Source organism: Hippoglossus stenolepis, chromosome 1 (assembly GCF_022539355.2).
Source record: "Hippoglossus stenolepis isolate QCI-W04-F060 chromosome 1, HSTE1.2, whole genome shotgun sequence".
NCBI lineage: Eukaryota > Metazoa > Chordata > Actinopteri > Pleuronectiformes > Pleuronectidae > Hippoglossus > Hippoglossus stenolepis.
This window is the reverse complement of record NC_061483.1, coordinates 17,907,218-17,931,766: the sequence shown is the minus strand read 5'-3', so window position 1 is coordinate 17,931,766 and position 24,549 is coordinate 17,907,218. Positions and strand designations below refer to the sequence as shown.

The window sequence follows — 24,549 nt, the reverse complement described above, 5'->3', positions numbered from 1 at the left end:
CTCACAATATTTCATGTGCAAATGTAGCATTTTAGAAATCTGCAGAACTGGTACTGTTTCCTTTTTTCTACCCTCATGAGATGTGCAACCCATACAACATAGATTTAGTGATTTTCAATATGTATATTTAATTAATGACCTGATGTTTTCAGACATACTTCAGGAACAATAAATACAATTATTAAAAGCAAAAACATTTGAATAAAACACTTTAACTTTAAAACATTACTACTTTAGATCTGTTTGTGTAAACTTCACATCCTCATTTGAATTTACTAAGTAAAACGTATTCATTCTGTTGGATCTCATTTTCCCCTGTGCCATTTTGCCTCCCCAGACAGTGTGCACTGGTTAATGGGCTTCACTTGTTGAAGGTGGATTTCAGTGACTCAGGTCTTCACTGGTAATGACGAGTCCATTTGCACTGTGGTTCTCCATAATGAGGACATCATCATCCTCCTCCTAGATGAAAGAAACACAAAAACAATCGATGGTCATGTTTTATATACAATGATGGATTAGCACATGGGGAAAGTCGGTCCATGCCCTGGACCCTAGAGCCGATGGGATTAAATGTCCAAACTTATATTATATTTTAATAAATGTCGCTCAACTGTCCAGAATAAAAAAATAGCTAAGGACCGAAGATGACGCAGCGATGAATAAACATGACATTGTCTGGGAGTTGGACTTTGATGACATGGTCAAAAATGAGAAGAAAGCACATGTAGGTCACTACAGGTTCACTGCAGTTCTGTGTGGCTGTATGTGGCTCTTTACTACATTTAATATTCATTTATGTAAACTTTGCTGTACATAGAATGAAGACCTAAACTGACAATTTTTGAAAAAGCAATTATTAATGTCAAAAAACCAAATATAATTTGAAAGGGATATATGCTGTGTGGTTGTAGGGTACATGCAATGTGGGTGTATTTACACATCCTTAATAAATCACAGCTTAAAGCAAACTGTTATCATGTCCCATCCCCTGATTTGACCCAATTCTAGCTATTACTTTTAGCGGTAATGCTCAAATATCTGCCATAACAATTTGTTTTGTTTTATTCTTTTATGTCAGTTTTGATTTGTTTTACGTTATTGTTTGTGTATTTTAGGTTCGTGCTTGTCACCCAACAGGTGAGGCTGAGGACCAGAGGTGACCAGGCCTTTCTCCTAGTTTTGTTCTAATGTCTATTTTAATGATTTTACAATGTTTTATTATATCATTCATTATTTTCTCATTTTCTGACATTTTTCAATTTCTGTATCCGTGCTCTTTTGCTGCGTGATCTTTCGTATAGTTTGCTTTTCAACCGTTTCCTGCTTTTTGCCTTCAAGTTTTTATTTTCAACCTGTAAAGCACCTTGTAACTGTGTTTTACATCAATCTGTTTTCCTTATGTTTGTTTTAATCTATCTTGTTAAAATGTATAACCCAAATTATAATCTATTCACTAAAATAATGCATGAAACAGCGCCTCCTGGTTTGCAATGCATGCTCACGGTGCGTTGTGTGGTGACAGGTGGTATTGCAGCTGAAACGGACGCAGGGGGACGCTGGCTAGTAGAAAAGTTAGTAAACAGGCTGTACTCGGGTTCAAGTGACGAAGCTACAGTTTGTATGAAGCCTCCAATGAAACGTGTGAACTCTGAGCCCGCTAGAGGAGGAAGCCGGGCAACACGGCAGCCAAGACTTTGACAACCAAACAAGGAGCACGCAGGGGGAATAAACCACGTGGAGATATCACATCTGAACATCTCGGCCACCTTGGAGGACAGATGTGTTCCATCCAATAATAAAGGTGAGTCACCTGCTCCCCTCGCTCTCCTCCCTCTGTGGCTCCTCTGGCAGATCACCTGCTGTAAACACGACTTTACTGCTGCCAGTGATGGGCTTTTTATTGCTTGTAATGCCTGAGATCAGCTGTGTGTGTGTGTGTGTGTGTGTGTAATATCATCGTCAAGCTTGCTGAAGCTAATCCAATATCAGACAGTGCACCGAGGCTGCTGGGGCCTGGAACTGACTCAAACAGCCTCACTCCTCCATTTGTTTTGACATTTGAGTTGTACAAAGACCTCGTTTGGCAGCCTGTCATTTTGAGCATTTTAAACCAGCCTGTGCAGAAATCTGTTAGTTACCTGGTGGATTTTTATCATCCTTCCTTCTCTCTATAAAGTTTATAAATTATACAGCATGGTTTATGTTATACATGTGAGTCATTTGCTTTAATAACTACCTTGCTAAGGACCACCGTTTGTACACATGGAGGCAGGTCTCACTACTTGGTGGGTGTTGCTCATGTGTTTTTACAAGTGGCCCACTTACAGAATCTACTAATTTGTTAATTCTTGTTAATTTAAGATGATAGAGCTGTTCAAAAACGTTTAGAAAACCTAGGAATAAAACAATAGAAATACTAATTAATAGAACAAGTAATTGAGTAAAGGCCGTCCAGGCAGAAGTGTGTATATATATATAGTATCCTGGTATGGAAACAAGATCTTTTTTTCTTCGTGCATGCCATAATGAGGGGATGGATTTAGTGAAACAACATGTTTGCATCATTTTGTTATGATAATGATAATGTGAACAAGAAATTCAATATGCTTGTTTTTCAACATTCCCTCTAACTGGGTTGACTTGACGAAGAAGAAATCAATATGTATGGATTCAGAGCTCAGACAATCAGACAAGTAAGGACTGTATGAGTTCTGGATTGTGTCCCCAGCACAAAATAGGTGCTCTGCTCTGTCTGTGCCCTGGTGAAACTATAATGTTGCGCTTTGAATGTTGCTGCCACAATGAATTGTGGAACGGCATTATCTCCTTTCCTTACAATAATAATACAAAAGGGTGGTACATTATATCGTATGCTAAAGGAGATAAGATAGGAAACACTGAAGCTCCTTCCTCCTTATTATTTAGAGAATTCGTCTAGCTCTTATCATGTCTGCCATTTTGATACTTCTGCATCATTCCACTCAGTTAGGAACCTTCCTCAGCAAAAAGACTCTTCCTGTGCTTTGTTTGGGAACCGTTGCATTTCAGTCTATATACAGTGGCATAAAAGTGGCATTAAATTGAAGATTACATGTCTTGATATTTGAAGCAAGCTTCCCTTTCTTATTTCTATCTCGAACAGGAAAAACAAGAAACAGGAAAAAAAAGCTGTCTGTGGTCGGCAAGTATTGAAGCTTGCAAAGAGTTTTTGTAGCAGCTAAGATTGAGATTTCTGGGCTGTCTTGCATGAACTACTCTTCTGAAATCTATTTATCTATCCATCATTGATTGCTGAGGATGTTTAGGTCGGGAGACTGTGAGGGCCATGCAAAAACCTTCAGCTTAATGCTTCTTGACCTGAAAACACCTCTCACAGCGTTCCCCTGCTTTGTGGGCATCAATTATTTGAATAATCATAGTGCTAGGCAGCTTCTTATTGTTGAGAGAAGGGTTGAGGAGTGGGAGTATTTATAAAGCTTTGAAATTTGAATCACTTGTTCTCTCTAATAATGTCTGTTAACAAGCCATAGCCCTAACCAGCTAATTAAGGTCTGAGGTAGAAGTCGTGAGAGGTCTGGTCCCTCCGGGTGACTTAACTTTTATATGGTGCTCCTTTTCCTTTATATGGCTACATCTGTCGCTGGCAATGGAGGCGCCATGTTTTCAGGCTTCCTGTCCAATCATCCACTTTCGTGGACTTGGGGATGAACTGATAAGATTTTGGTGTTCAACGGTCCAGGTTGCTGGGATTTCCAGCCTCTTGAATTTGATATCTCAAGGCAATTTTGGGAGTACTTTTTTGTATGGTTATCCTTTACTCTTTCTGTTTTCAAAATGACAACTCCATTACGAATTTAACTCCTCTTCTTTAACAATGTCACGTTGTAGGGCCAGTGCGGCAAAGTGCATGAAGATAATCAAGCATCTACACATCTTGGACCTGATATGTTTGAGTATTTTAGTTAAAAAAAACAAATTTCCTGCAGTTTGATGTGAATATCTGTGTGTCTGTTTGAGTGTTGCTACTTACATCATCCTTCTGTTTGTAGTCTTTCTCTGTGCTGCGATAGGACACTACGTGGATCAGAGTGTAGACCCTGCAAACAAAGAGGCACCGAGTGTTAAGTCAAGTAGAAAGTATAGACAAGAAAAAGCTGCACAACAGATGTGAAAACAACAAGGGATATCGTATTTGTCCATAAAGGAAGGATTTATATCAGAATTCCCTGCTCTTGGTGGGGGGGGGGGTATTCAGAACTAGTTTGAAAACTGTTCTTGGCCACTGAATCAAACTTCCAGTATCTGAGAGTGAACTTCCTAGTCAAGGTCAGTGTATGCACAGCGATATTTATCGAATATGTTAATTTGTAGCTGTAAAGTGTGTGTGTGTGTGTGTGTGTGTGTGTGTGTGTGTGTGTGTGTGTGTGTGTGTGTGTGTGTGTGTGTGTGTGTGTGTGTGTGTGTGTGTGTGTGTGTGTGTGTGTGTGTGTGTGTGTGCGCGTGTGTGTGTGTGTCTGCGTGTGCGTGTGCATGCTTGTGTACACGTACCTGTGATATAACATAGCCATGAACTGCATAAGGAGCAGAACAGCAAAAGACAACAGGAACATCAAACTGAGTGGCTCCACCTGTCAACACAAGGAGTGATAACTGTTGGTGGGATTTACAGCAGCACTGATGGACATTCAAAAATATGTCAGAGTCCTCCGATAACTATCTCTGTCTCTGCAGCGGATGCATCTAGGACTCTGTCTGTTTGCTCCAACCTTGAGGAAATCGTCAGCTTCAGTTCCGTTTGGATAGTATTTAGGGATCTTGATGCTGATGACATCATTTCCAATGGCCTGCAGGAAGAAGGTAGCTACCACCCACAGCACGTTGATGATGAAGTACAGGAAGACGGCCTGTAGGGAGGGAAGAGAATTCAATGCTATTTTTTAAAAACTCTATACTGAAATACCAACATTTTTTATGGACTGTAATCGTAGCGGGAAAAAATTGTAAAAAAAGTTTGTGTCCCCTCAAAATGGACAAAGTCTAAAACTCCCCATGAGCCATTGCTAATGTCAAATTCCTAACAACCCAGCCAGGGGATGTTTCCTGAATAACATAACGGGAGCAGTCAGCAGTTCCAGTATTACCGTGTGATAATAACTGAAAACAGATACTGGTGTCTGCATGTTGACCACCAGGTAATAAAATTGCACAAAAAAAACACTAAAGATTAGTTTGGTGTAATAGACATTACTACCAGTACAGTAAATATTACTGTGTAACCATAGTACAGTTACAGTAAGTCTGACCTTGTTGCGCAGGGACTTCAGCTCTCTGGTCACCTCCTCTTGATGTGCTTTCACGTCAACGATGGGCTTCAAGTAGCGCTCGAGTAGTTTGTTCCAGAAGTCTTGCTCACCCTAAACACACAAACACAAATTCATATGCACAGGATTTTATTGCAGGATTCATTTAAATTAAGGCAAAAGTGGAAAGAAGGAACTTAATGGTTCACTGATCAACCTAATCGCTGCATTTTCCAAATATTAATTTTCATCTGCCTGAGGCAATACAAAGTAATCTTGATATTTCATGTTGGTTGCTTCCTCTTTTTTTATTACTATGCCCTCATAACCTAATCATTGAAAGTAATAACGGAACATTTATCCGTATTTAGACCTGAACACCTCTCAGACGTGTCAGAAGTGAGGTATTGTCGTGGTAATGCTTAAATTGCTATTTGTTTATCTGTACAGAAAATGATATTCAGTGTTGTAGCTGACGCTGACTCATCTCTGCTAGCTGCTGTTCAGTATTTGCGTCTCACAGACCGAGGGGCTGAATCAGTATCTTACCTCATCTAGTTTTTGCACCTGCGGGGCGGTGAGTGTTTTCTCAATGGCTCTCATCACTCTCTTCTCCAGTCTGTTCAATTGACTGGTCTTAATGATACGCCGAGCCTGAAAGATAAGAGTCTCTCACTCAGTAATTTCAGTCATTGCTCCTCTGCAGTTAAGTGTTAAATTTGGTTTGCATTTAAATTGAAAGCCTTTGAAATAGAGGCGCTAATGTGCAATACAATTAATGGCAAATTCTCTAGAATACATATTTATGCATTTCTAGGAACAACACATTGTTTTTGTATGATGATCAAATCAGTTGTCGTCACCCGCTCTGTTAGTGCATATTGTAACTCCTCCAGCTGGCTTTTTGTCAGAACATCTTCAGGCCCTACATCACTGAGCTCTCCATTGAGCGTATCGGTCAACATCAAGACCAACTCCTCGCACAAGTCGTCCTGATTTTTGTTGCGAAGTGTGTATCTGAGGAGAAGATGGCAAGAGCAAATAACCGTTTTTATACAGCTGTATTTATAGTTTTACCTGATACAACAGTGATTTGAGACCAATTTAAGACACAACATAATAATGAATAACTTTTACACAAACACTGACACTTTTTGGGCCTGTTGCTATACAAAAAAAATGTATTTACCGTATTTGTGCTTGTAGATTCCTTCTCATGTTAGCGTAAGTCAGCTTCTTCAAGAACTCTTCTTTCACCGGCTTCACCCAGTCTAACACACACACACACACACACACACACACACACACACACACACACACACACACACACACACACACACACACACACACACACACACACACACACACACACACACACACACACACACACACACACACACACACATTATGCTATGTGCTTCTCATATTGAATTGCAGTAATTAGTAGTATTGGTATTATGAACACATACAATTTAAATGGGCTTCTCACCACTAACATGGAGCTCCTCTGTTTCTTCTGGGACACCAGTCAGTGAGAAATCATCATCGTCATCGATTGCACTCATTGACAGGCTCTTTTTTTCAGTGCTGTCATCACTGCGCACATGCACACAGACACTTTTTGTGGATTTGGGGGAATATACATTTCATAATTCCAGTATATTGTTTTGTGTTCTTCTATGAGGACAGACGATAACTTAGATCTCAAAATGATTGATTAACAGTTTGGCTGATTGACCAAGCAGCTCATTGACGTGCGAGGTTTGGAGAAAGACAGAAAAAAGAAAGAAATACCTGCTACTGTAATCAGTGTCATTGTCTCTGTCCCTGTTTGTCTTGTTGTGTTTGTCTGTGGGAGATGCCTGAGCTCTTTCGAAGGTTTCCTCCATGTTGGTGTCAGGTTTGACTTGAAGCTCCAGGTTTACAGTCGCCTGTTGAGTTGTTTCCTGGTTGGTCAGCAAAGAGTTTGGGGCATGCTGTGCACTCTGGCCAGTGATTTGTTGAAGCATCAGATTCTCGGTTTCCTGTGTTATCTGCAAAGCAACAGGATGAAATACATTTATCCAGACATCTATTCCTCCATTGTACAGTATTCTTTGACTGGTTGGTAACAGTACCTGACATTTCATGTCCCAACAGCAGATTGTACAGTTTCTGTCACACATAACATTTGTATTCTTCTTCACTTCTCCTTCTTTCCTATAGACAGAAGGAACAAAGTAAAAAAGAAAAAGAAGCTCATTTTAAAATACAGACACACACGGAGGATTATTATTGTCCATGCAGATTGAAATGGAAACAAATTAATTCCCTTATCCTTCTTCTCATCTTATAGATCTGATAGATAAGTGAATTATTGGTTAACAATAACTTTTCCTCAACCTGAATTAGATAAGTGGCAAAAATGAATTAATAGATGAATGGATGGATTTGGTCAGCTAAAAGTCTACATTGCAATACACATCAATCATAACAACTAAGCCTGCTATTCGTGGTGTTTAGTGTATTTTCGTTAATTTAAATTGCTGGACTTGACATATTTTATTCTTTGCACTTTTTAATATATAATTGATTGCACAGATCTCAGGTTAATTGTGTTTCTGACAGTAAGAGCTCACATTTCCTTGTTTTTATTAATATGTATATGTTCTTTCATATTACTGTCTACTAGCTTATATGTGACGTACAATTAGAGGTTGCTCAATTTCATGATTTCTCTATCAAATATTTGCATGTGGATAATTTAATAAACAATCATGGATTACAAACATACAAAGTGTGTTCATGTTGACCCTAAAACCCATAGTAAAATTCAGTTTAAATGAATGTTAATTAGATGAATAGATTTGTTAATATTCCTGCATTGGGGCATTTACTTCCTCTTTATCTATATATATATATATATATATATATATATATATATATATATATATATATATATATATATATACACTACCGTTCAAAAGTTTGGGGTCACTTAGAAATTTCCTTATTTTTCAAAGAAAAGCACTGTTTTTTTCAATGAAGATAACATTAAATTAATCAGAAATACACTCTATACATTGTTAATGTGGTAAATGACTATTCTAGGTGGAAACGTCTGGTTTTAATGAAATATCTACATAGGTGTATAGAGGCCCATTTCCAGCAACTATCACTCCAGTGTTCTAATGGTACATTGTGTTTGCTAATCGCCTTAGAAGACTAATGGATGATTAGAAAGCCCTTGAAAACCCTTGTGCAATTATGTTAGCAGAGCTGAAAACTGTTTTGCTGGTGAGAGAAGCTATAGAACTGGCCTTCCTTTGAGCTAGTTGAGTATCTGGAGCATCACATTTGTGGGTTCGATTATACTCTCAAAATGGCCAGAAAAAGAGAACTTTCATGTGAAACTCGCCAGTCTATTCTTGTTCTTAGAAATGAAGGCTATTCCATGCGAGAATGCGAAGAAACTGAAAATGTCCTACAACGGTGTGTACTACTCCCTTCAGAGAACAGCACAAACGGGCTCTAACCAGAGTAGAAAGAGAAGTGGGAGGCCCGGTGCACAACTCAGCCAGAAGACAAGTATATTAGAGTCTCTAGTTTGAGAAATAGACGCCTCACAGGTCCTCAACTGGCAGCTTCTTTAAATGGTACCCGCAAAACGCCCGTCAACGTCTACAGTGAAGAGGTGACTCCGGGATGCTGGCCTTCTAGGCAGAGTGGCAAAGAAAAGCCATATCTGAGACTGGCCAATAAAAAGAAAAGATTGATATGGGCAAAAGAACACAGACATTGGACAGAGGAAGATTGGAAAAAGTGTTATGGACAGACGAATCAAAGTTTGAGGTGTTTGGATCACACAGAAGAACATTTGTGAGACGCAGAACAGGTGAAAAGATGCTGGAAGAGTGCCTGACGCCATCTGTCAAGCATGGTGGAGGTAATGTGATGGTCTGGGGCCGCTTTGGTGCTGGTAAAGTGGGAGATTTGTACAAGGTAAAGGGATTTTAAATAAGGAAGGCTATCACTCCATTTTGCAACGCCATGCCATACCCTGTGGACAGCGCTTGATTGAAGCCAATTTCCTCCTACAACAGGACAATGACCCAAAGCACACCTCCAAATTATGCAAGAACTATTTAGGAAGAAGCAGACAGCTGGTATGCTGTCTGTTATGGAGTGGCCAGCGCAGTCACCAGATCTCAACCCCATTGAGCTGTTGTGGGATCAGCTTGACCGTATAGTACGCAAGAAGTGCCCATCAAGCCAATCCAACTTGTGGGAGGTGCTTCAGGAAGCGTGGGGTGAAATTTCTACAGATTACCTCAACAAATTAACAGCTAGAATGCCAAAGGTCTGCAATGCTGTAATTGCTGCAAATGGAGCATTCTTTGTGAAAGCAAAGTTTGAAGAACAAAATTAATATTTCAAATAAAAATCATTATTTCTAACCTTGTCAATGTCTTGACTATATTTTCTATTCATTTTGCAACTCATTTGATAAATAAAAGTGTGAGTTTTCATGGAAAACACGAAATTGTCTGGGTGACCCCAAACTTTTGAACGGTAGTGTATATATATATATATATATATATATATATATATATATATATATATATATATATATATATATATATATATATATATATATATATATGTCATAAATTAAAATAAAGTACAATTAAAAGACAACCCAATTATGAAAATGATCGTTTTCAGCCGGAAGCACCATTCTAATAATTATCAGTGCATTACTTAGTGGATTCTCTTGTGCCCCAGGTCACAATGTGCATGTTAACCAGTGAGTAGATGGTCAGTAGGAGATATCCACTTGGAATACAGATGAAGTACATCAAACCATAGACAATCATCACTGTGGGAGAAAAAAACAACATAAGTAACATATTGGTAACATCAAACATTTAACTGATAATATTTAGAATTATAAAATAGAATCATACCAAACTCCTCTGGGTGTAGTAAGGCTGTCACCAAGTACATGATTGTCATAGAAACCAAAAACACACCAGTAGGGGTCAGGAAGGTGCCCTGAATCACCATGTCACCTAAAAAGTGAAAATGTTGTTTATTTTTTGCAATTGAGGGTTTAACATACATGTATTCAAATATTTTTATAAAAATGTCAGTAACATGAAATCACCAAGTTTTTTTTTTAATTTAAATTTTTTACCCACCGATGATGGAGAAGAGGGATGCGGTCATGAGGAACGCATACAACACACTCATAATGGCAGCTATGGTTATTTGATTATTAGGCTTGGCTACAAAACAGACGATGATGTAGAACACGGGGGGAAGGCTGGCGATGACGATGGAAAGCGTTCCTGTGATTTTGAAGACAAACTGGAAGGCACCTGTCAGAAACGGAGAGACACGCAGAGACGGTCAAACGGAGAAACAGATGCAGGAAGATGGACAGTGAAGTTATTTAGGTGGAAACTAAACCAGTGATCTGCAGGGGAGGAAAGTTATGCGTTTCAAGTCCTAGTAAAGTGACATGAGGTAATTACAAAGTCTGTCTAGATTCAGTCAAGTCAGTGGATATATTATGAAAACATGTTGCAGCCTCCCAGTATGCTGTGGTATTCATTTAACCTGCTTATAGCACCTTTTACACTTTACAGTACATACAGTTTTCTGATGTTTCAGATAAACGATGACCATTGTGAGAGAAGCATGAAGAAAACTTTGGTCGTTGAATCTTGGATCTTAGGACGTTTTCCAACTTGGTCCCTTTCAGCCCACCAAACAAACTCCGAGCGATGAGTCAGCATTTTTTGCGCGTATGTGAACATTCCAATTCTCAGACCACCTCAGGGACACACGTACAGTATTTGAAGTTTACTTTGTGTTTGTTTGATTCACTCTTGAGTTTATGAGAACAGGTCAGTGGGGGATTGAGGAGGAAGGACTCTCGAGACTTTGACGCGGTAAAAGGCGACCGGACCTATAATGTCTGCTGTAGCAGCGGTGGGTGTTCCGTCACTGCATAGATGCTTCACAGTTCAGGTTCACTTCAATACAATGGCTAAACACAAAGCAAACCTGGAGCGCTTTGGGTTCACATTGCGGAAGTTAAGTACAATTGGGTTTCTAATAATAGTTTGCATTCATGTGGACATATTGATGACCAAAATCCCATAATGCATCTGCTGCCACAGTCCACATACTGTGTTGAACTGTGATTCAGCAGGAATTTATTGCACCCTCTGACACAACTCAAAACTGATACTGTACAGATATAAAGGTGTGACCAGTATTTTACGACCAATGTGAGACCTAGATATTTGACATGCAGTGTCATAAAATGTTATCGCACAGTGCAACAGAGATTTAGGCGTCTCACGTGTTCGCATGGGTTCATGATGAGGTAAAATTAGTGAAGTCCTTTAAAACAAATTGTGTCAGTTGTTTTACAGTATATTTTAGATATTTTTAAAATGAAAAAAAACCACTAACTGCATAGGGAAGAAGTTAATTTTCAAAACAACTGTTATCTGTATCAGGCAGTGTTGTGAATCCTGGTCCTGTGAAGTTTCTGGGAAAATGTTTTTGCTGAAGTTCCCGGACTCATAAAAAGTGTGACGTACGTCATCAACCGGAGATAAGAGCCGTTAACCCTGCTGCAGTCATTGAATGATCAGCAATAAGGAAGGGCTAAGGAGTATTACACTTTAACCTACCTGCTATCATGAGAGTCACTGATGCTGGGCCAAGGATCGAGGAACCAACTGAAAACATCTGGTAGAAAATGTAAAGCCTGGAGATTGATGAGTTCTTCTTCACTGTCTCTCCACCACTATAATTGAAGTCCCAACCACAAAAGAGTGCTTATGAATACAACACGTCACAATATACGAGTAAACAGCTGATTGGGGAGGTGGAGTTTGTACGTATGAGTCTGAAACCCTAGAAATTTGTCCAATTTGAACGTAATGTTTTGAAAGTGACTGGCCATGGAATGAAACAGTTATTTAATGACCTGTGCAGAAGGTCCAGTGTATTAGCCAGTGTTGATGGTCCCCATCGTCTCCTCTGGTTGTAAAACTCCTTGAACTCCTGCGGTGAGTTGGTGTATGCATCTGATGCAGCATTGTATTCGACGCGCCATCCCTGCTGCAGTAACAGAGTACACAGCCAACGATCCTCCCCTACAAAAGTATTCATGTGCAAACAGGACACAACAGAGATGTGTTATATGGACATGAACACACAAAAAAAGGTAACGAGACAAAACTAGGAGATGTTAAAAATGGTCATGTGCACGTGTGTGTCTGTGAGCCAACCTTGGTCATATTGCACATATTCTGCAGCTCTCGTTGCAGTTGTTGTGTATCTCTTTAAGACATTGTCGTCCATCAAAGCCGACCCTCTAAACAGACTAAAGCATCCCGGACTGCACAGCACACAGCCAAACACATGCTCTGCTGTCTTCTGGAGCCAGTGGCCCACGGCATACTCAAACTTCTGGTACCACACCATGGGACCTGGGATGGTGGGCCGACGAGGGGGCGAGCAGAGAGAGACATGGAGATGAGGTGAACAGGAACATGGAAGAAAAAAACCGGAGGGCAGAGGATAAGAGAATTGGAGACAATGTTCAGTTATTTCAAGCTGAAGTCTTATCCGAGACACGTTGGGTGTTTGCTGGATTGTACCAGTCCATTTCTTATTATCGGACATTGAACCAGCCCCCCTTCCACCTTTTACCTTCAAGGAGGTTATGTTTTCATTGCCGTTAGTCTGTTTACTGGAATACACATCCTTATGACCCAAGGCGTAACTAAAGTGCACATATTTTTTGTAATATATTTAAAAAGATTAGCTATATAAAACCCTCTGACTTATGTTTAGACCTTGAGGAGAATGCTAACTGAACCCAGGAAGCACCTGGCATTGCCAGTGTAATAGCTACATTTTGATCACTGCTTCAAAAATAAGAATGAAGGTATAGATAAGACACATGGTGCTTCTCGATGTGATATTCAGGGCATGACTTTGTGTTGTTCAATCCCTGTGGCTGGATTACATGTCCTATTAGTAGATGGGTTCCTTTGTCCTGCGGTGTTGTTACTCCGTATCAGCCTAAGGTGCCAGTACAAAAATAAAGCCATAAAATAAACGATAAGGAACATTTTTAAGTTAAAAGACTACTTACCCATGCCGGTAGGATGGATTCTACCACATGCTGCACCAACATTTTCATACATTCTCAACCTATCAATAAAAAAATAATTATTACAAATTTGGAAAATGATTTAATAACTGAAACACTGACTGCATGTTTATCGATGACTCTAGTTGCTAAATGATGAGATTTTTGTCCTGAACCATGATGGTAGAAGTTATTTGGTGGGTTTGTTACTGACCTGTCTATAAGCAGAATCACAGCTTTGGGTTGGAAGTCAGTGTCTCCGTCTAGAGCCAGGATATAAGTGTTTTCATCTGAGATTAATTTCCTCTTGTAGTCGTTGTCATACTGAGGCAACAGGAAACTTTCACCATCTAAAGAGATCAGACTGGCTCTGCATGGGTTATTCTGACGCTGTGAAAAGAATGACACAGATTCATGTTTTAAATACACGTTGTCAACGTACTAATAATTTCCACTTTTTAAACAAATGCAAAAAGTCTTACTGGGATCTTCTGGGGGTTCTTGACAATGTAACCCTTCCACCCGAGTAGATAATACATATACATGATCTGAAAGTCATAGACATTAATATAATGTGAAAATCCAAGACCAGCTGTTAAGGACATGGTTAAATAAGTCTGTTTGTTTCAGAGGAACGGAGTTGACTTCGTTAAAGGAACCATCATAAAAACTAGAACAACAATGTGATTGTATCCACATTATTATTATTAAGCATATCTTCAATTATAACTAAACACATTTCTACAGATATAGATAATATAGGACAGTGATATCCATAAAGAGATGTTAAATTAACATATTGGTGTATTTGGTACAATAGCAATATTATCTGTCCGTCTCTTTTCATTCGTAAAGCCACCTTTATGATTTACATGCACATATCCAGATACATGTACAGACACACACAACCACCATGAGCGCTCCATACCTGGGACCATCTCTTCTTGTTCCTGATCAGACCTTTGTCTTTTAGGTGAACATAAAGCATGTTGCCTTCAGGCATAACAAACATCAGCCTGCCTCCGTAGGGAGTCTCAATGATCGACACGTCGTCTGGCTCTTTGTTGGTAAACACCCTGAGTTGTTGGATGGATAAATGGTTGGTTAGAGACAAAGATGTGTGGTTGTACAGATAAATGTTTACATGTATAGATAAACAGTAGACAGATGCATAATCTCACCTATAAACCTCTATGACAACATCGACCAAGTCATCAACATAAGTATTAACCAGCCTCTTCTTCGTGTCCTCGTCAGTCATGAAGGCATCGTCCACATAAATGTGACACTCAAAGTCAAAACAGTCCTTATGCTCCTCCTTTGGATCGCCTCGATAGCGGTCCAACCTGAAACAACACATCGCAGTAACGGAAGCCTATTAGCTTAGTTTATTTTCTTCTTTTGTACAAACTGTCAAAGTAAGAATACTATTAATACAATTCCAGCAGACATATTTAGCCTTTTAATTTCTGTAATATCTTAAGTCAAAGACACATTTAATTCATGCTTAACATTTTAGAAAGCAACATAACAATAGGCTGAAACCCTGTGTTTCACTGCCTTGCTGCTTAAAAGTATCCCATATCTTGCAGTGCTGACCAGAGGTGAACCCTGTTGTCTGCATTCACACCCAACAATAAGGCTGCATTACATGGACACACCCTTGAGTCTACCTTTGCGTCACTGCAGCACGGTGACAAATTAAACAGTGGAGGTCAGTGACCACGATACGTTAAGATGTTGCGTTGCTCTCTAAAGCGACATGAAAAAGAAATGAAGCCCATGTTGTGTATGTTAGGCTGGTGCATCAAGGTGACCGTGTCCCAAACCTGAACATGGAGGTGAGAATCTTGAGCATTTCATCGTAGGTCTCATGCCACATGGTGGCACAAAGATAGATCACGCATTCCTGAATATCATCATGGCTGTAGAGCAGAGGAGAGGTTGAAAACATTTAATGTCGTGAACACACGTCTTTCAGCAGTCCAGAAAACAAATGTTGATCTGTTATGGAGACTGTGAACGTTATTTCATACAGATACCACACATGCACTTGGTATATAATATATTGCAATCTGCAAACAATGTACTTCCTCCCACCTCTCCTGGTTTCGGGCTCGTGGCACCTTCATCTTGGTGTTGAGTAGCAGAGACAGGTCAATGAAAGCAGATTCATAGAGACGACGAACAAAGAGCTGAGAGGTTCTCTCGATACGCTGCACCTGAAAACCATAGAAAACCATAGGAGCATTTAGGTTTAAGTCATTTAAAAACATTAATAAAACCTCAACAGCAGCAAGTCTTTCCACTCAACTGTTACTGTCCATCTGTGTTTGCTGCAAACAGTTTGAAATCTATTTTATTGGCTTGTGGCTGTAAATCTCCGAGTGATGGTATTACTCAAGTTGTGGGGATCTGATCTGGTCATACAGTCACATTATGAGAACTTGTTTTCCTTACAGGGATAAAAAGCCAAGTAACCATGTGACTTTAAGGTGGAGACATGTGTTATGGTTTGGATAGGGTAAGGCAATTTGTAGTTGTGGTGAAGGTTGAAGAAAGAAAGAAATGTAAGTCAATGCAATGTCCTCTGAAGTTAAAGACACGACTGTGTGTGTATGTTTGTATATGTTGTACTGGTACCTTGATCTTCCACACGTAGTAGGTACATGTGACAAAGCCTGACCACATACACACTCCCTCCAGTGCCAGCATTGAAAAGGGCCATTGCAGGTAATAGCTGTCAAATAGCACATGAACTCAGATTAAGCACATTTACAAACCATGAAAACTACACACACACACACACACACACACACACACACACACACACACACACACACACACACACACACACACACACACACACACACACACACACACACACACACAGTCACTGATTCGTTCACAGGCTCAGTCACTAGCTCACATGTACCTGTTAAGTGAAGTACGACAGATGCTCCTGGTAATCTCGAGTATGACCACAGGGGTTGTGTTCGTTTGACTCAGGTGGACCAAGCTTTCACAAAACTCTGCAGTAGAAACAATGAAATGTTGTTCTGGTTGTTAGCGAAATTATGTTTACTCTTGACACAGCTTCCTGGTACAGATGTGCCCTCGAAGGTATGGAGACATGAGTAACTTGAAGTCAAACATTTCACACAGTTCCCCATGACTTGATGTATGTAAATAAACTTACCTTGGATACTCCCATGTTGTGCGCCCTTCAATTTATCTACTTCGGTTATGAAAAGTATCAATCCCAACAGTAGGGTTGCAGGCCCAGCGCAACATACTGGCAACGCAAAGCTCATCCTGACTGCATGAATCTTACAGGCCACCACCCCGAACCAGTGGCAGGCTGCCGAGCAGAACGCCTGAGACCAGAGAACGGGAATGTCAGTGAAGATGGCAGCTCAGGAATCAGTGACTGTATGAAAACTGTCTGAGTTATTCAGTCTCATGTCGCAAAATGTTGGTCAGGCAAAAAATGCAATTTGACCTGTCAAAGAATTCTTAGTTAATATCCCCAAAGGACAACAGAGGAACAGCGGACAATACAAACCAACTGTACTCGGTGCTAGACACCATATCTGTCTGTCTCTAACAATGTCGGTTTGCATTACCTCCTCCAACCTACCTGTACGAATAACAGCCCCAGTCCTGTTTGCAGTAACAGCCAGTCATCATTCTGCATGTTAAAGTCAGCCCAGACGATAGACTTATCGATAAGCACATAGTATATCAGGTATACTCCTCCTACAACACAATAACAAACATTAAACAAAGTGTGTGGAAATTGGTTTGTTGTCAACAGTGGAATTGCTACAGTTCTACTGTATTGAACAGAAAGCGTAGCAACAATTAAAGACTTCATCACAGCAGGAGAATATCCCTTGGAATCCATCTGCACCCCTGACATCACACACATCTGTTTGCTCTCCACTGTTAATGTTTGAAATGACATGTTTTACAGTCTAAGCATGGCAAAACAAAAAAGTAAGTGAAAGTAGATTTTAAGAGCATAATTATGCATGCATTGGCTCTTTGAGTATTACGTGTGGCTGCAAACATCGATGACAGATAATTTACCTATCACGATTATCCTCAGAATACTGCTGATGACAAACACAAAGTCCCTGAATCCGTCCAGTTCTGACAGTTTTTCCTGCAGGGAAATGGAGGGAAGAGTCTCACTGATCATGTCAAGTCATTATTTATGTGCACGACAAATATACAGGTCCAAACAGATCACTATCTACCGGCTCTAGGGGAAGACGCAGCTTGCCGTTTAGAGATTACAAAATATTACGGAGTAGAAACAGTTAAAGGCTAAGGGTCGGGGGGATCTACAAGATAGGTGAACAGGGTTAGTTCAAGTCAGGTGGCTCATTTTAAAAAGTAGTGTCTTAGCAGTGAAGACAGAACAATAGAAAAGCATTATACCTGCATTTGGTTAGTAGCTTGCAGTGGATTTTCCCACCAGCAGAGGGAGATGAGGAGTGAAGAGAAAATTCCAAGTCCAACATAGATAAAGCAGTTGGGGCTCTGTCTATCCACGTATGATGACACACGCACATAGAAGTCAACTCCCAGGAGACAGTAACCTGTTAGTTAATAAGTAAACAAGTTAGTTTACATGGTACCTGTTTTCCTCATGCAAGCTACTGTGTGTATTAAAATAAAATGCATGATTGACGTAGTTGTCAGACCAGTGGTTTCATGTTTCAGCTGCTGACTGGATACGGCATTACACTGCTCATATATCCTCCTAGAAAATGTGTTCAAATACAACTAAAACACTTGCAAATAGCAAATAAGTTTTAAAAGAAACTTCACGAAGGCTGGTTTTCATATTAAAGGACATTGTGGAAGTTAACATACTGAGAAAATGCTTTTTAACAATGCAAAAGCACTGTTGGGACGTTGTTAATCTTAGGAAAACACTTAAGACCTGTCGAATACAGAAAAAGTCACTTGAAACGTAACATTTAGCCGTGGCGACAACATCTCTGTTACTGTGCTAGTTGCAGAAACAAGGCCGACAAGACTGTGAATATGACTCTTATGTCGCTGTTTGTGCACTTTTTATAGTGACAGTCACGTCATAGTGGCTTAAATGTTTTCTCTATTCTCTCAAGAAATCAGGCTGTGATTACCCTGGTGTCATTGGCCACACAATTAAGCTGTAAATCAAATGATTAACAAGGCACCTTGAGGGAGGAAAATTAAACATGACTCAGGATTTAACAGAGGTAAATGTTCTGCTTATGTGAAGCAGTGATTTGTTAAGTCTAATGAATTTAACAGCCAGAATCTGATTTTCTTTTTTGATGGAATAAGAACAATAAAACAAACTGGTCTCTGCACTGAACAACACAAATGTGAAGGTATAATTGATTCAGAGGTAATGCTTTGTGAATGTATACTTAATTTGTTGCTAGTATAACTTTTCGAAAAACAAACAAACAAACAAAAACAGACGGGGAGAGAAAAAGAGGTAGTTTACCTGCAAGAGTGAGAATGAGGGAACATAGAGGGAAGACAATTTTCCATGTTTTCCTTTGTAGTCTGAAAACAATCTGCAGAATGGCCGACACAATGCAGACTCCTCCACTGATGAAGAGATTAGTCAGCACGTCAAACTGAGGCATGACAACGAGCACCAGGACCGAAGTGCCCAGAGACACCAGACACTCGATAGCACAAACCTGGAAAAGACACAAAAATGACATCATTTCCACACACTCGCTATTTGATTGGGTGACAGGTGGTTGAAAACTGGTTTGTTATCGTCAATGAAATAAAATCCAAATGTTCAAAATAAGACTGCTGAGGAAAAGACAATTACATTTTATGTCAGAAAATCAGTAAATTTCTTTCCTCTTATGTGGGTTTGCTGAATGTGAAGGTGAAAATATGCTTGTAATATTTAAAATACTTATATTAAAAAATCCTCTTAAACAAAATTTTGAAGTTATTTTATTTTAATGTTGAATCACTGTTTGGTCGATCAAAACTTGAAGAGTGTCCTTCGTAAACAATCTAATCAGACAAAGGGATGTATAATAAATTAGTTATTATTACATGCAAAACATTTGACATACTAAAAGCACGACTCATAAACACGTACAAAGAACAGCGTCTTCATGTTGGGCTGTATGAAGCTCTTGAAGGCACATTTCCACAGGGACTTGAACAACATCAGGAAGTTGGGGAAGACCAAGCAGAAAACCAGCATCAGCATGTAGAACTGTTTTTCCTTTGGGCTGCGCAAGGAGGTCGGAGACGACATGGTGGACAACACCAGGAGAGAGCCCTGATTGGACAGACAACTCAAGTATGTTAACCACAGAGTATGAGGCAGATGACTTATTGTGACTGACGACGTTTGCGGTGTGATCTCATTGTGTTATATTATTATATGTGTCTCTCTTTCTTTGGGTAACTATTTTCGAGAGACTTTAAAAGATCCTCTTCTTTTGACTTTATCATCATTTGTTGTAGTAAAGTCCTGCGTGTAGCCGATCTTGTATGTACTGTAAATATTAGGAAGACTATGATATAAGACAACGGAACTACTAAGCTATGGTGGAAATTGTCATAGTTAGTGTCTGACAGTTGCCAATATCGCTGAAAGGCACACAAGTTGATGGTAGCTAGCAGCATTGAAAACTAAAACAACAGCTGGCCCTCTCTGACTTCTCACCAATGTATTATTGCATTTCACGGTGCCTTTAAGGACACCTCATAACTTTAACCACACCCATTACGAAAGCTCATCACTTTGAGAAATAAAACAAGTTTTTCTGATTCCATAATGTTTAGGGAATTTGTTGTTATTGTGATTCCCTACAGCCCAGTGATTCGTCACGAAGAAATAGACTGAGAGACAAGGCTGAAGGAGGTATATTAAAAACTGAGAGGAAATGGAGACAGAAGCACAGAGGTGGACGATGTCGTCACGTGCACATATTGCAGAGGTAAAGATTGATAGAGAAAATGAAGATAGCATCTGCAAAGTGGAAGACAGAAATGCACACAGAGACAGAAAGAGATAAAACACAGGAGAGATAGATTTGGGTACAAAGGGATCAAGTGTAAGCCTTGCCCTATCATAAATAGCAGCAATATTGTTCATGGCACTGTGAGTAGGCGGGCACAGACAGATAAGAGGCTTGTTTTTCTAAACTATAAAAGCCCTGATGGAAAAAGCATTTGATATTCAATCACTGCACCAAATTTCCCGAATTTAAAATGGAAAATAAATATATATATATATATTTATATATATATATATTTAGGCATGTTTTTGCTGTTTTTGACTGTCTATAGCTGTGTCATTTAACATTAAACACTTCATATACATTTACAGCAGCTTTTATTTTAATGATTTGTTGAACTGCAACATTTTTTTTTTTTAACAACCATTTCGAATCTGCCAAAATGCAAAATGTCAACCCCAGTAACACTTAATGGGAGTTCAAGTCACAACTTGTAGTTGGCAATAATCCTGTTATTCTAATTATTATAATGATTGAATGCTCTTTAACGCTCTTAAAAGCCAAAACCACCATGAATCATCATTTACACACTCCACAACTCCAGCCTCATCAGAGAAAACCTAGAACCAGCAATACTGTTTGATGAACAAATTGAATACATTTTCCCATCTCTCTCTTTCCCATTTCCCATTGAATTAATTCTCCAGATTCTGGCTGCCACAGTCTACATAATCAATGGGAAACACTGACATGAAAAATAAATGTGTTATATGTATATATAAAATACATTAAATTACAGATGGATACACACAAACTTTTGTGTAGGAAAAGCTATCATGGGTGCGCCCGAAACAAAAAAACGTATAATAATTGAACCTAATGGCGATGAAGGTATATATGAAGTTTTTCTATTTGTCAGGGAAAGGGCTGCACCCTGACTTTTATCAAAGATGATTAAAAAGTGGTTTTGGTGGTTTCGGTAAAGTTTAAAAAAATCTAATTAAAAAATTCAAAATGCTTCAGGCTTCTGACATTAGAAACTTAGTTTTCGTGCAGGGGATTGTCCTTTGCTCCAACACCACAGAGAAGTGGAAGTTATCGTATTGACACCCATGCTGGTATATAGACAGGAAGATAATCGTACCTTTGAGACAACAGCACTTGTCAAGACGGCTAACCCCACAATAACAGCCACCAGGTACTGGGCCAGCTGAAAACATCTTCTCTTCGATTCCTTCTCAGCTCCGATTGGGTTCAGCTGGAATGGATCCCATGTATCCCTGTATCCAGATTCACAATGCACACACATATCTGTATATTGAGTCACTTTTGCTTTTATCAAATTCTGCTATTGAGAACCGTTGAGTTATAGACTGCCGCCTTACATTTAAAAAACATATTTTTGATGTTGGGATTTAGTTTGCACCTCTGTAAGAACCTTGTGCTCTGCAGTTTGCGGAATGTGCCACTTTACTTCCCAAAAAGCGGAGGTCAAAATGTCAAAAACTGTTATTTCTTCTTTATTAGATAATATGGAAGAGAGTGATTGCAGTGAATTAAGGGATGATATGTGGGGAAATCGTAACCCACATGGTGCATTAGTCTGTAACAAGTAGTTTGACAAGACCCAATGAAGGTCTTTATAGTTGGGATTAGCACGAGGGGACAGTTGAATGACATGTGATTGGGTCCCAGGATTTTAACCCAAGACAACCACAGTCACACTGACTAAACTGAGCAGGTCTGATTATACCCTGTGAACTGTATCTATCAGCCTCTGTCACCCCCTGCTGCTGGCTGATTAATGTGACTAAAGTGCAGAATAATTACAGGGTGAGGGTTCTCCTCCTCGAGTTGATAACACTTTGCCTGATCTTTGACTTTGCCATAGCAGCTATCGAATATTAGCTAATAGTGCTGCTGTTGTTTTGTGAAATGAGAACGCGTGCGTGTGAACTTTCCTTCAGTGATGCATCTACTCAGTCATTACATCGTTTAAGAGGAAGAGCTGTTGATTTTAGAAGACCTAAGACATATTGTTAAAGAACTTTCAGCTAATTCACAGGTTTTAAAAGGCTGGAAGAAAGTCAGTGTTTCATTTTCAATCACACTATTCTATAAGAACACAACACACACATATATTCACCCACTCATCATAGTTACAACTAAGAATAATAATAATAAATGTAAGAATAATAAATAGTTTTCTTAGGCCGTATATATGTCAGAATAATAAACAGTTTTATCAGGGCGTTTAGAGGCTATAAAGCCACTCCTGATTTTATAAGATTTCTTTTTTTTTTAATCTAAACAGACACTGATAAAGTTACCAAACAAACTTATAGCAGAAAGCCTTCATTGATTTTTTTCTGGGCTGTTTTATTGTATTTTTGCCTTTTTTTTTATTGGCTTCTTGTCTGTCCTATTGTGAAGCAACAAAAAAAAATGCTTTGTGTATATTTATATATATATTTAGAATGTGATTCAAAAAGTATTTAACATTTGAAATGGAGGAACACTCCCTTAACAGTGGTCAGTATCTGTGGGATGACATCAGCCACAGCAATAAAGAGAAGCATGGCAGCACACAGGGAATTATGTTTATGTTATGACTAATATCCATCATGATAAGAATATATAGTGATGAAGGGTTGAATAAATGTGTGGATGTGGAACGGCTGCCTCATTTTAAAGCTAAATGCTCTGAATGTATTAGTTTCTAAATCTGTTTCACTACTAGGGCTGCACGATATATTGAAAATGTATCGTCATCGCAATATCAACGTGCGCAATATACTTATCGCAGAAGACGGCTTATACCGCGATAAATGGTGTTCCAGGGGCCACGCATTCACGCTCTGCATGTCAATATATTTAGATGGCGCCCTGTTAATAATGGAGCCCTGTTAATAAACCCTAGATAAATAGATAATAAACTAAAGACATTCAGATCATTGACGGGTTTTTCCATCAGTGAATCATTGTCGGCCAAGCTTACTTCCCGTATTAATCTGGACACAAATTTATACAGATAAGACTTTAGGAGCAAACTATCATATTGCCACAGCACAAAACCAAAGTTTGCCAAAAAGCCCGACAAAGACGGCAAGGATCACAAAACATAAATGTAGCCGTTGAATAATTTCTGCTAAGTGTCAGATCGACAGATTTTTTTTTTTCTCTGAATATATTTGACCAGGCTTGGCTCAGTGGGCTTCCGCTTACACAAATATGTTGTGTATTTAAATACAACTTATTGTCCTCTTTTATTTAACCTGTAAGATCGGAGTCATTGCCTTCAATTGAAAATGAATTTTAAAAAAGGCAACATGCAGAGTAGAGTCATTTTCACCTGTGTCTTCCCTCTCTTTTCTTTCCTCTGTATTTGAGTTCTTCCATCTTCTTATCTACTCCACTTCTCCAGCTTTACAGTGACCTATAGGGTCTGTGTCAAAGAGGAAACATATTAAAACAAGAACCCGAATAAGACTTTTTGTAAATTATTATAATATGCTTGTAATAGATGAATAAGAAGAAAGAAAATAGAAATACTATACCTTGATATCTTGAGAATTCTTCTATTGATAAGATCCTCAAGTCTTCAGCGAAAACACCTCTGCTGTTCTTGTATTGCTTCAAAGAAGTTGAACGCCGCGCAAACGTTTATCCACGGGAAAGAAGTTTCATCCAAAGTACAGTTAAATGCGGTGAAATCACAAATCATGAGAACAAATGTATTTCAAATGGATTTCATTAGAAAAATTTGATTTTTGGGACAGAAAGTACGTGTGACTACGAGTCTCCCGTCAATCTGTGAGTCAGTCAATCTATCCTTTGTTTATCTATTTGTGTGTTATCAGCAGTTTATGAAAGAAACACCCATAGACAGTAAGGGCCAGCCCCCTCAAGAGTGTGTGTGCGTGTGCGTGTGTGTGTTCTGATTATCATAGTTTATGTAAGCCATAAATTAAAACCAGGAAGTGTGTTGGTTTCTCACTGACTAAAAATGTCATTTCATCTATGACCATTTTATGAGGGGCAGTAAAAAGTACAAGGATCATTTGCACTGCTCACACACACT

At 39.1% G+C, this 24,549-nt stretch overlaps 1 protein-coding gene across 1 annotated transcript; it reads right to left on the bottom strand.

Moving 5' to 3' along the window:
- Positions 1–266: 266 nt before the first annotated feature.
- On the bottom strand, positions 267–23,867 carry chs1 (chitin synthase 1). The gene is made up of 35 exons (XM_035155570.2): positions 23,821–23,867; positions 21,613–21,748; positions 19,598–19,783; positions 18,974–19,175; positions 17,911–18,071; positions 17,557–17,632; positions 17,105–17,223; positions 16,664–16,841; positions 16,400–16,496; positions 16,108–16,204; positions 15,565–15,686; positions 15,294–15,389; positions 14,646–14,810; positions 14,393–14,540; positions 13,947–14,012; positions 13,679–13,854; positions 13,468–13,526; positions 12,596–12,796; positions 12,292–12,460; positions 11,993–12,108; positions 10,484–10,663; positions 10,250–10,354; positions 10,044–10,161; positions 8,180–8,184; positions 7,421–7,494; positions 7,098–7,336; positions 6,793–6,899; positions 6,493–6,574; positions 6,167–6,320; positions 5,853–5,957; positions 5,307–5,417; positions 4,770–4,907; positions 4,552–4,631; positions 4,034–4,100; positions 267–462 (listed from the first exon to the last, which is right to left on the bottom strand). The coding sequence occupies exons 1-35, from the start codon at positions 23,865–23,867 to the stop codon at positions 382–384; spliced, it is 4,263 nt and encodes a 1,420-aa protein (XP_035011461.2). The 3' UTR covers positions 267–381.
- Positions 23,868–24,549: the final 682 nt, after the last annotated feature.

What these genes read in the sequence shown, in the direction of transcription:
- chs1 (XM_035155570.2), bottom strand. Translation starts at nt 23,867, where the DNA reads ATGGAAGAACTCAAATACAGAGGAAAGAAAAGAGAGGGAAGACACAG. An exon ending in TGGGGCTGTTATTCGTACAG is followed by an intron (nt 16,842 to 17,104) that starts GTAGGTTGGAGG and finishes CTCTGGTCTCAG; the next exon opens with GCGTTCTGCTCGGCAGCCTG. An exon ending in AATCTACAAGCACAAATACG is followed by an intron (nt 6,321 to 6,492) that starts GTAAATACATTT and finishes TCTTCTCCTCAG; the next exon opens with ATACACACTTCGCAACAAAA.